Raw genomic sequence first — 12,684 nt, forward strand, 5'->3', positions numbered from 1 at the left:
TGAGTGCGACAACTGCCACCTGCCTTCAGGCTTCCACTTAGTTCAGGTCATTTGAAAAATCTATTGTATATCTTAAAGGATAATTACAGTTTTTTTTACAATCTGGACCTTATTTCTAGCATAAAACACGATCATTTACTCATCCAGATAACTTTGGTGTCATTACAAGTCATTACGACGGAATTAGCTCCAGCCGAGAGCCGCGTATATCCGTATAATGTGAGTACATGGGGCAGCGCGATGCAGCCTCTAAATAACACATTATCCGCCACGAAACTCGTTCATTTCACCAATATTTTGTTATGATACGCTAGTGCTATTCCCCTCTGAGTCCGGGGTTAGCTGTTATCAACATCCGGGGTCTGTAGGTTGACCTACTGACCTCTGACCTGGATGATGTCATCTCTGAGCACTGCGCGACTCATTTTGATAATAATGATACCGCTTCGGCATTCGGGTCCATTTTTCCATGTTGCGGAGAGTTGCGTCCAGCTGCTCATTTTGTTCTGACAAGTCGGAAACACGCAGAAACGAACCATAGTAGCTATTAGCGGTAGCAACAAGCTGCGCCATGCGGCGGTCGGAGATGACATCATCCAGGTCAGAGGGTCAGTAGGTCAACCTACAGACCCCGGATGTTGATAACAGCTAACCCCGGACTCAGAGGGGAATAGCACTAGCATATCGAAACAAAATATTGGTGAATGAACGAGTTTCGTGGCAGATAATGTGTTATTTAGAGGCTGCATTGCGCTGCCCCGTGTACTCGCATTATACGGATATACGCGGCTCTCGGCTGGAGCTAATTCCGTCGTAATGACTTGTAATGAAACCAAAGTTATCTGGGTGAGTAAATGATCGCATATTATGATAGAAATAAGGTCCAGATTGTAAAAAACGGTAATTATCCTTTTATATGTCATAATAATGGATTGATGCTTTACCTCTCTTATCTAACATTTGTTCTCGTTGTTAGGACTCCTGTACATTACACTACCTGAACGCCAGTGCCAACCCCGCAGCTTTTGCATTTTTGTTGGTGGTGGAGGATTTCCCACAAAGCCACATCACTCTAGCCTACACCGATGGATCCCACTCCTCGAGGAGCCCACTGATGACAGGGAGGAGTAAAAGACATGCATTGACTCCCAGGGCCACGACAACCACACCATCAACTTCAACTCCAACTCCAACTCCATGGTGGTGGTTCAGTGCAACCACAGATGCACCGACAACCACAGATGCACCAACAACCACAGATGCACCGACAACCACAGATGCACCAACAACCACAGATGCACCGACAACCACAGATGCACCGACAACCCCAACCACCACTGCAACACCTCCCACCACAGCAGCATCGACACCATCGTCCCCTATGACTACAGCTGCATCGACAACCACAACCAGGACCACGACACCATACACAATGTCGTCTGCAAACACTGCTCCTCTCAGTAAACTACCTTTGCAGTTCTCTTTAGTTGGTAAGTATTATTGTCCTAATTCTGTGAGGTAATCCACATTATTCATTCATGTTGAATGTGTAGCATTACATGAGCCTGTAGAAACTATTTAAAAGATACTGACATAAAAAATCAAGCCAAATCCCAATTTTAAAATAGGTTCTTTAAAACTGTTAATGCTCTTTTTCAAGCACTGCGTGATAATTTTTAATTTTTTAACTCCAGTGGAACGACCTGCCCCCTCATGTCAGGAGGGACTCCACTTGCCAAAGTTTTTGCAGCCAACACCTGAAAATGGAGCACACATCCATGCTGAGGTCAACAAAGAAGTGGAGATTAGAGTCAAAGCTCAAGCTGCGTATGCAACGTAAGCATGAACCCACAGTATGTGATCAGTGAGGTCCTGTAGCAACAAAATGTATGTTAGAATGTGATAACAAAGCAATATCTGGTTTCTTGTGTTTTCACATAGATTATATTTTATCATCATCAGTGGACCACTGAACACCACCAAGCACAGGAGCACACATGGTGAATTTGTCATTAGGTGGACACCTGTCCTAGATGATCTGGGAGATTATTACCCAATCTGCTTTGCTGTTGAAGCAGCGACGGGGTGAGCACTGGGTTCATTTCACCTACGACAAATCGGTTTGTGTGGACAAAATCGTAGCTGTTTTATAGGTCTGCTACAAACACTTTTCAAACCAAACATTGTAGGGCTGAACGATTTATCATTTTCTGATCGAAATTGTGATTTTAGACAACGCGATCATCATTTTTTGCAGTGCCCCTGACAGACCCAGGTCTGAATTAATGCTGGAGGTCCAGTGCGATATCTTGTGGGAGATACAATCGTCTACAGAAGTTTTAAGAAAGCATTGGAAAAATAAAGGAACCACTTTAGCAACCAAGATTTAAAATGATTCACAATCATTGACAAGTTAGATTGAAATGCTGATGGCTTCTGCATCTTCACATTTCATCTCAACATCTGTGTTCACCAATGCTTTTCAGGTCTGGCATCTATCAGTCTGAGATGAGGTGTGTTGTAGTGAATGTTGAAAAGGAGCAAGGTGAGTCACAGGTGGTTTACTTTACTGTCAACATTTGGTGTTGCAAGTCCACCTGTATAGAGTTCTCAACGGGTCGGGCCAGCCCGACAAACCCGACCGGACCCACGGGGTCGGGTCGAAAAACTATGAAAGTGACTCGGGTCGGGTCGGACCTCGGGCTTCCTTTTTTCTCGTAAATTGTTGTTTGTTCACATGTGAGTCTCAGACAAATATCCCACTCGGCATCTTGTGCTGCTGTGGGCAGAACGACTGAAACATCACTGCCAGAAAATGCCAACGATACTCCACAGCTGGCCTGGCCATGATGTGAGCCAGAAGACGCTGGCGACACTGTCAGCGGTACCACCCGCTCCCGCTGCAAAGAAAGAATGCTGCTTTTTTTTTTTTTTTTTTGTCGGGTCTGGCCAGGTTCAGGCAGATAATTAATGTTGGTGTGCCGGGCTCCGTTGGGTCCGGGCTTAAAAACCTGCGGGTCGGGTCGGTTGTATTTTTTATGCCCGTTGAGAACACTACACCTGTAAATGTGTAAATGTTCATGAAATACTTAACATGCTATAGAGCCATATGGCTGCCGCACATTGGAGTGCAAACTATGAGTGTTCAACATATGTCTTTAAAATAAATTTCCCTTACTCAAACTTCAAGCTGCATTCTGAAGGCAATTCTTGACCTTTCAGAGGCAAAAAGATACAAACTTGATATACTTTCATTTTTAGAAACAGGTCTTTGGTACTGACAAATGGCAATATTAAGATACAAATATGTCTGTATGACGCTATATGATAAATAATAATCTTATGATGAAAATAATTCATGTATTATATTTACATACACAACTTTCATACATATCCCGTTCCAGTTAAATCTCACGTGGTGTGTGATGCGTCATCAATGACAGTTCATGTTGAAAAAGCATCATTTGATGGCCTCCATGAAGATCATCTGCGGCTCAGCGATCCCTCCAACATTGCCTGCAGCCTGCAGACACACTCCAACAGCACTCACGTCATCGCTGTCGTCCCCCTCAATGCTTGTGGCACTCAGATCGAGGTAATGAGGGTCATTTGTTTCATTACATTACTAGTGTCGGATGTTTCTGTTCTCATTCACCGCATGTGAACTTTACCCTTTTCAGGAAGACGATGATTACCTTATGTTTAAGAATGAAATCACCACCGTTGACAACATTGCAGACGTGATCACCAGGAAGCACCTGCTGGAAGTGCAGTTCTACTGCAAGTATCCCAAACGAGGAAATGTGACAGTGGGCTTCACTGCACACAGAAAGAACGTCACAGTGTGGGAGAAAGGCTTCGGCATGTTCACCTACGAGTTTGAGTTCTACCCTGATGGCCAATACAACACCAGCATTGATCCTCAGTTATACCCTCTGGAGTACGACCTTGGGAGCTGGATTTGCATGCAGATAGAGGTCACCTCCTCAGTCAACAACACTGAGCTGTTTGTCGAGTCCTGCAAAGCCACACCTTATGATAACCCCAACTACCACCCAACCTACTCCATCATTGAAAATGGGTATGAAAACTTGTTGTTGGGGGCTTTATAATTAAATCTCCTGAGTGGGTGTGATTGCTCTGTGTCGCTGTAGTGGCATCAAGTGCAATGTTTGCAATGTTCTGATCCTTTTTTTTATTATTTTCCTTTGACAAGGTGTGTCATGGATCCAACTGTTAAACTCCATACCCCCGCCCACGAGAACCAGTTCAGGTTCTGCATCGAGGCCTTCAAGTTCATCGGACTGCACGATCAGGTGAGCAGAGAATCATTGAATTAGGTTTGATCAACACCTATAAATGTCTCCTGTCAGATTTCTAAATGCTTAAAGGAGAATTCTGGTCATTTTTGACCCCTAAATCGTTGTCCTGATGGTCACCCAGTGTTGGGGGGAGCAAAGAACGCGACTAAAATTGATGCAGGCAAACCGGAGTTACACCATGGCTACCCGGCACTAGGGATAGCGACAACGCTAACCCATGGAGGCAATTCTTTCAACCACAACAAACACTCAAAAAACAATCAAATATCTATGGTACATGACTTGAATCGTTACGAGACACCACTGAACTCATATAGTGAACAGTATAAACAGTATAAACTTTGTGTTTTTGCATGTAGTCCATCACCTCAGATAGCCGAACTCTGAAACGTCCTGGAAAGACATTACTATCCGATCGCAGAGCGCCTGCTCTCCCCACCACAGAAACAAACACTTTTTCCTTGTTGTGATAATTTCTTTACAAAAATAAACGGTCGAGCAGTGCAGTGGTAATGTCCAAAATATCTCTGAACGTTTATTCTTGTAAAGAAATCATCACAACAAGGAAAAGGTGTTTGTTTCTGTGGCGGGGAGAGCAGGCGCTCTGCGATCGCTTAGTGATGTCTTTCCAGGACGTTTCAGAGTTGAGTGACTACATGCAAAAACACAAAGTTTATACTGTTTATACTGTACACTATAGGAGTTCAGTGGTAAGGATTCCAGTCATGTACCATAGATATTTGATTGTTTTCTGAGTGTTTGTTGTGGTTGAAAGAATTGCCCCCATAGGTTAGCGTTGTCGCTATCCCTAGCGCCGGGTAGCCATGGTGTAACTCCGGTTTGCCTGCATCAATTTTAGTTCCGGTTTTTGCTCCCCCCAACACTGGGTGACCATCAGGACAACGATTTAGGGGTAAAAAATGACCGGAATTCTCCTTTAAAGAGATAGTTTGATAGATGGATGTGTTTGGTAAGGTGGTATGTACAGTATAAGGTCTGACTACTGTTGTTTTCAGGTGTATATCAGCTGTTCAGTCGTGGTGTGTGAGGCAGGATCCTCGACCACCAGATGCTCGCAGGGATGCATCAACTCCACGTGGCCTCGCGGTCATCACCAACATCACCACCGAAAGAGAGAGGCCATCATCCAGACCGCCAACCACTTTGTTTCCCAGGGCCCCTTGCGCTTAAAGAGATCCGCAGAGGCCACAGGTATGAAAATGGGAAGTGTTTCCTTCTCAGCTTTAGACTTTGGACAAGACTGAATTGAAATTGTGTTTCTCTGTTTTCCAGTGACCAATCTAAACCTGAACCTAGTATTCATTGCTGGGTGTCTTCTTGCAGTTGTTGGCATGGTCTGTGGAGTGATCATGTACAAAGTCAAGATGTCAAAGGTCAAATACCAACCTTTGCCTACATCTGAAAGTTAAGACCGCAGAGTTTGCAGAATTGAGAAGACATCTGAATCTCTAAACCTGATTTTGACAATTTTCTTCTGCATAATTTGGGTGTTTGTGTTTCTCCTAATATTCACAATTAAATAAAGGATTTTTATGTTCACATTCTTACAATTACCAACAGCTATACATTAAATGGAAATACGAGAATCAGGAGAATTATGTCTTTGCAAGTGGAAAAAACAAACACTGTTAGAATGATTAACATTGATTTGATGATGAACTTGTACTGCAGCTCCTCGGTGGTCGATCAATGTGTTTAAAGGTCTGGGATTCTAACTGCTTCAACTTATACTACTGTCTGATTTAAAATGCATTTAAGATGCATTCATCTACGATGTATGTGCTTTGTGAAAAAATATATACACCACTACACCTATTTTGGCTTTTGTCATGTTGTGATGTTAGAGAGAGAGAGAGATACTAATCTACGTGTGTGAGTTTCATATTTAAAGAAAAGAAACTCAGCTGAATTCCTGTAATGCATGGTTATGCATGTGGGACAAACAGGACAAACCAAGGGTGTGTTGTGTCCCTGAAATCTCTGAATCTAAGCTGCTGTGTGACGGTGATAATGACATTGTGACACGGCAGCTACTGTATGTTGAACAGGCAAATTCATGCAAAACCGCTGATGCACATTGCCTTCAGGGACAGTTTTTCATCAAGCTGTCCCTGTATTTACCTCTAAAACAACTTAATCTCGAGAATCATAGAGAGCAAGTTCTTATTTTCAATGATGTCGATAGTACAAGTCAGATACAGTATTTACAACACAGAATAACAGCACAAGTTAAAGAAGAAAGAACACGGAAGACAATTTCATCAATTAAAACTGTTACATTCATAGACAGAGGAGTTTATCATAGCTTTAAACTGACCCAGAGACACAAGTGTCTGCAGTTTAGTGTTACTAGAACGAGTTGAGAATGGAGTATGAGACTGGCTTAGCAGGGAAGTAGCCTAATATATGATGGCATTTTTCCAATTAAAGTTTTACAGATAAATAAGAGCCAATGCCTGTCTCGTCTTAAGGCTAGAGGAGCCCCGCCCACCTTCTCATATAAAACACAATGATGAATCAAATAGCTGTTACCAGTAATGAACCTAATGGCAGAATGGTAAATGAGGTTCAGGGTAGCAAGTGTGGAGGCAGAGGCATTCATACAAATGACATAATCATAATCTAAAACACATAAGAATAAGGCTTCTACAATCAGTTTTCTACTAGACAGTGGAAAGTTCGTTCTGTGTCTGTAAAGGAAGCTGATTTTTGTGTCCCTGTGATATTTGAGAGTGAGTTTTTGATCTAACCAGATACCTGTAGCATGGTGACTGTGCAGGTCACAACTTGTTTTGGAGTTGTTGGATTGTGTATTTGATGAGTTTGATGAGGGAAACCAAGAAAACCCATGAGCCTCCGTAGCGTAGCTCTGAGCAGCTTGCGGTTCTGCTCCGCCGGTCATTCAATCTTCCTTCACTTTTCGCTGGCCGCTGTCTATGGGCGGACTAAACCATTTTGCGCCTCCAAGAGGGGACCCCCAGAATGTCCAATATGTTGGGAGGACTGTGACACAGAGTTCATTTTCTCAGTTGATGTTATCAATATATTTGAAATGAATTATGACAACAATTAATTGGAGGGGTCAATTTATTCAAAATAAAAACATCACACATAAAAAATGATAATTTCAGGATTTTCATGGGGGTCCCCTTTCCCCCCCCACTACCATGCACACTTGCTCACAAGTAGAACAATACAAAATAAAATACCACCATACGTTCTGTCCCTTGAACTCTAATGTATAGTTTATAATTCTATATAGATTCTAATGTATGTTTGTGGTTCAGTTTCATATTTAAAGAAAAGAAACTCAGATGAATTCCTGTAAGGACTTTAACATGTGGGACACAGGACAAACCGGTAAAATAAGAACCAGGGTGTGTTGTGTCCCTGAAATCCCTCTGAATCAAAGCTGCTGTGTGACGGTGACAATGACATTGTGACACAGTCAGAAATTATACTGTAGTCACAGCAGCAGCAACATCACACACAGGAAACAGCAGAAAATAAAAACAAAAACACAAATCTACATGCTAATTTGTTAAAATTGTAAGATTTAAGATAAAATAGACCATGCTCTAAAGTAATGCCACCAAAATCACTAATTAAAACAATCAGTGAGTCAATGTATCGTTAGTCATTTAATATTGACCATGAGAAAGGCTTATCACAGGAAAAGTAACAAAGAATTCCCTTAATGTCAAGGCATTTAAAGTTGTAAAGTTGTAAAAATGTAATTAAAAGAATTGTTGGTAACACTTTACCGACGCCTATCTCTATAAGCACTTTGAGATTACTTTATGAAAAGTGCTTTACAAATAAAATGTATTATTATTATAACGCATTATAACCATACTTATAATGAGTTATAATGCAGTTATAGCACTGTATAACTATAGTTATAAACACTCATAAATGATCATAATGCTTTATAACAATAATCATAACACGCTATAAAGCATTTTATCCTGACATATAAGGTCAGGTATTATAATACGTTATAAGTGTTAGTAGCCCACATCGACAATGCAATACAACATAGTTATAATGTGTTATAATTGGCTTATAGGCATGTATAACTATCATTATAAATACTCATAAATGACCATAAGGCCTTATAACAATAAGCATAACACATAGAGCATTTTATAATGGCTCATAAGGTCAAGTATTATAATAGAGTTATAATGCTCTATGATGTTTGATGTGACAGTGTTATGATGAGACCTTTAAGTAAAGTGTTACCAAAATGTTTTGCATTTGGCGGATACGGAAGTGTATTATATTCACTTGAATTAAAACAATCCTGTTTTTGTGACTATTTTTTTTCTGTTTTTCGGGGTAATTGTTTTCAGACTTAGCTTTTGAGATTTCAAAATCCCGTGAGAAGCTGCACCTGCAAGTAACATAAGGACTGATTTCAAAATAAAGGCGCTACATCAGACTATTCTGATATTTTCTGAGTTACGTGGTGTTCTGTAAAAAATAGGTAAATCTGAATTTACTGGGAACACAATGAAAATAAGAAAAATTAGTGGGCTTTTCCTTTAAAAATCTACAATGCCGGTGATAGCTCGACTGTATTTTTTGTGGAGCGTATCTTATGGATCTAAGATCTAATAGATCCGTGATGAAGTGGAGGCTTGACCACAGCGGTTAAACGTTACTTGCGGGTGGGAGCTTCTCGCAGGATTTTTGAAATCGTATATACTCGTTAAGTCCAAAAAAAATTACCCCGAAAAACAGGAGGAAAAAATTTACTACGAAAAACAGAAAAAAAACATTAGTCAGAAAAAATTATGAAAAAAAAAAAATACTCTATATATAGAGTTGTTGTTTTTTTAATTCAAGTAAATGCAGTATGCTTCTGTTTAGGCGGAGGTGGAAAAGTTGATGTATAATAAAAATCAAAATGCCACCAACTTGTAAATCAGTCACAGCGTAACAGTGTACACAAAGCATGTCACTTAAGCATCCACTGAGAAGTCGTGTCACTGTCATCACAAACTCAGATGAACTCCTGTAAGGACTTTCATACGTTAGAAAAACAGGACAAACCGGTGAAATAAGTGTTGTGTCCCTGAAATCCCTCTGAATCAAAGCTACTGTGAGACAATGAAGCCAAATTATTAATGCTACCAACTATGTGCCGACCGTTCCGACTGATGCCAGCAGGTATGTACAACTACAGAAAAATCTGACTTGACAAGAACCACCTGTTACAACATGACCTTCCCCTGCTTATATAAATAAGAGCTCTTCCTCAGGTTCCTCGGACGGGACGGGGCTTCAGAAACTTCAACAGGACCATTCATCATCTTTGTTATACAGAAGCTAACTGCAACTATGGATAGACGGATTGCACTAGAGGCTTTGAGTGCCCTCTGTGGTGTCCCTGTAATGCAACAACTCCAAACTGATCAAGCTGGTGGAGCAGCAGGAGGAGACTGGATGCCAGGGCCAGGGCAGAGGCAGCTGGACAGCACCGATCTCATCCGAACTGTTTGGAATGCAGAACAAATACAGTAATGATTTTTTTAAATTCATCAGACAGTTTAATCCCTTAGAGTGGGTGAACATATGTCTATTTGCAGAATGTGTTGTGAAGATGATAAATAGATCTGTTTAGAAGAGACTGACATTAATGTGCTTTGGACCTGCATATCCACCATTCACATTACAGGCAGGTGTCCCCATCGGGCCCTCGAGTCTCCGACGTGATGGGAGGAGGCATCCAAAGGGATCCCGAGATGTTCACTATTGGGGAAGAGTTCTTTGCCCCTGAGTTTGACAAGGACTTTAGTGATAAGCGTCATCAAGGACCTGCCGAGAGAGGTGGAGAGCCGTATAAACGCCCAAATGGTTGGTTTCGTATTGGCCTCAAGGTAAATATGGATGGGGTGTGTGCGTGTGAGTGTGGGGAGGGAGATGGAGGTGGGGGTTTCGAGAGGCCTCTCCATGCGATAGAGGTGGTGTTGAAGTTTTTGAGTGTCCATCTGTGGACAGATTTAGTCACCCTGATCGTGTCACACATAACCTGCACCATGCAGTCGTAGAAAACACCTCACTGAGTTTACTGTCTCACCGATTAAGCTGACATCACTACTTGATCAAAACATCAACATGTCACATGATGTGAATGCTTTGTCACAGGTCCTGGGTAAGTATGAGAACGATACCTGGCTGGGACCCCATCAGCGTCCCGATAAGAACAAATCAGTGGCAGGAGAGTGGCCTGTGTCCTACCATGGGACATCATCGAAGAGTGTTAAAGGCATTGTCGAAGGAAACTATGAGGTTTGTATTTATATTCCTTATTATAACAGAAATACAGAGTATGAATAAAGACACATAACACAAGCACTTACAGAAAAGGTATCTATTGACATGTCTGTCTAAATAAAACACTGCTGTTGATACAAATCCACTCTTGTCCTTATTAAGAATCAGTAAAAATTAATCTGTTAATCCTGGTCACAAAGTTGAATATGTAAAAAATAGAATAACTGAACATCATTATGCAGATTTGTGTAAATGTGTGCTATAATGATATCATAAACACAATCATCAGGGAAGTCTTCACCGTTCTGTGTGTTTGAGGTTGATAAGTGATGATGAGTTCTAATTCATGCTTGTATCAAACAGGCAGGGAGCGGAGCTGCGTATGGAAGGGGGATTTACTCTACTCCTGACATCTCTGTGGCAGAGGGATATGCCACAGAATTCACCTCAAAGACGGATGAAAAGACGTATAAAGCAATTCTGCAGAACCGAATCAACACCAAGTACAGAGTGAAATGTAAGGATAGGTCTGTTTACTGGCTGATTGAAGTCCCTAAAGGAACACCAGAGGAAAAAGAGAAGGAACTGGTAAAGAGAGCCATCCGTCCTTATGGCCTCCTGCTTAAACAGGTCTAGAAATAAAACAAAAAAATGAAAAAGACACATCTTACCAGTTTTATCTTTTCAGCGGGTGTGTTGTCTTAAAAATGTGAGGTGTGTCTTTAGCAGTTCTTACAAAATATTCTGACGTTGTTGAATTTAATTCAGACATGAAGTTCATAGTTGTAAGACAAAATAAACCAACTATAACTCACCTGCTGTGACTTTCCTGCTCTGAAGACAAAACGGTGATTGAATGTTTGATCTCATGCTTGTGTCATTTTCTATTCTATTATTTTTCATTCTTCAGCTAACAATAATGTGTTTCTTTTTCACAATCAATTGTACATCTAAGATCAGGGTATACTGCTATGGGGGTACTGCTTCTTTTGCACCTACTTATGCAATTTTTTATTATTGTATGGGAAAAATATTTCATTTATCACAGCAAACAAGATAGAATGGTGGGGGTGGTACATTGATGATATTTTATTGTTTTGTATATTCTCAAAGCAGAATTCATTTCCAAGATGTGACTAGTTCTCGGGGTGAGCAGTGTCAGCTTCACTAGTTCTAGTTTTATTATGCACTGGCCTGTTTTCAAACTGGTTTTAATGAAATAACCATCTCAGTAAAGGCTTTTTGTCAGAGGAAAGCCTTGGATTTTTCTGCTTCTTAATTGTGTCGTATCCCTGAAATCCCTCTGAATCAAAACTGCTATGTCATGGTAACAATGACATTGTGGCATGGCGGCAATGTGTCGATGTTACTGACTCAGACAGATACACAGACAGATGCTTTAATAATTGTTAAAAGGAAATCATCATTACATCAGCAGCAGCAGCAGCAACATCACACATTCATCAGGCAACAGCAGAAAAAAAACATGAAAAAAGAAATTGTTAAAATGATCAAATTTGAGCTAAAATAGACTGCTTGAAAGTTACGCCACTAAAACAATAAATAAAACAATAACTCACTCTCAGTCACTCAGTCAATGTATCTTTCCTAGTAATTTAATAACTACCATGAGAAATGGTCGTCACAGGAAACAAAGAAAATATGTTTTAATAAGCATTCAAAGTTGTACAGGAGTTTTAAAAAATAATTTATAAACCAAGACTGAGTTCTGTCAGAGCCATAGGGGAAAAGGTCATGTAAACAAAAACAAATACAACCAGTTTTATTTTGCCAGTGGGTGTGTTGTCTTTAAAATGGGCCGTTCTTACAAAATATTCTGATGTTGAATTTAATTTAGACATGAAAACCTCGTAACTGTGTTTTATGAAAAGACAGATTAAACCAACTATTACTCATCTGCTGACTTTCCTGCTCTGAAGACAAAATAGTGGCTGAATGTTTGGACGTGATCTCGTGCTTGTGTAATTTTCTATTTAGTGAAATTAGAATTTGAAGCAGAAACACTGTCAGATTTTGTGGCTCCATGTGAAACGCTGCA

The 12,684-nt window shown here is 40.6% G+C and overlaps 1 protein-coding gene across 1 annotated transcript; it reads left to right on the forward strand.

The window, feature by feature from the left end:
* Nucleotides 1-1,766: 1,766 nt before the first annotated feature.
* On the forward strand, nucleotides 1,767-11,261 carry LOC310987907 (CUB and zona pellucida-like domain-containing protein 1; the record flags this gene model as incomplete). Its single annotated transcript, XM_083974376.1, has 11 exons — nucleotides 1,767-1,836; nucleotides 1,942-2,085; nucleotides 2,487-2,545; nucleotides 3,405-3,595; nucleotides 3,681-4,081; nucleotides 4,217-4,316; nucleotides 5,339-5,534; nucleotides 5,616-5,694; nucleotides 10,027-10,228; nucleotides 10,497-10,640; nucleotides 10,989-11,261. Exons 3-11 carry the CDS (start codon nucleotides 2,509-2,511, stop codon nucleotides 11,259-11,261), a joined length of 1,623 nt encoding a protein of 540 aa, XP_083830502.1. The 5' UTR covers nucleotides 1,767-1,836; nucleotides 1,942-2,085; nucleotides 2,487-2,508.
* Between the last annotated feature and the right edge of the window lie 1,423 nt (nucleotides 11,262-12,684).

The sequence above is a fragment of the Trachurus trachurus genome, assembly GCF_905171665.1.
Source record: "Trachurus trachurus genome assembly, chromosome: 6".
NCBI lineage: Eukaryota > Metazoa > Chordata > Actinopteri > Carangiformes > Carangidae > Trachurus > Trachurus trachurus.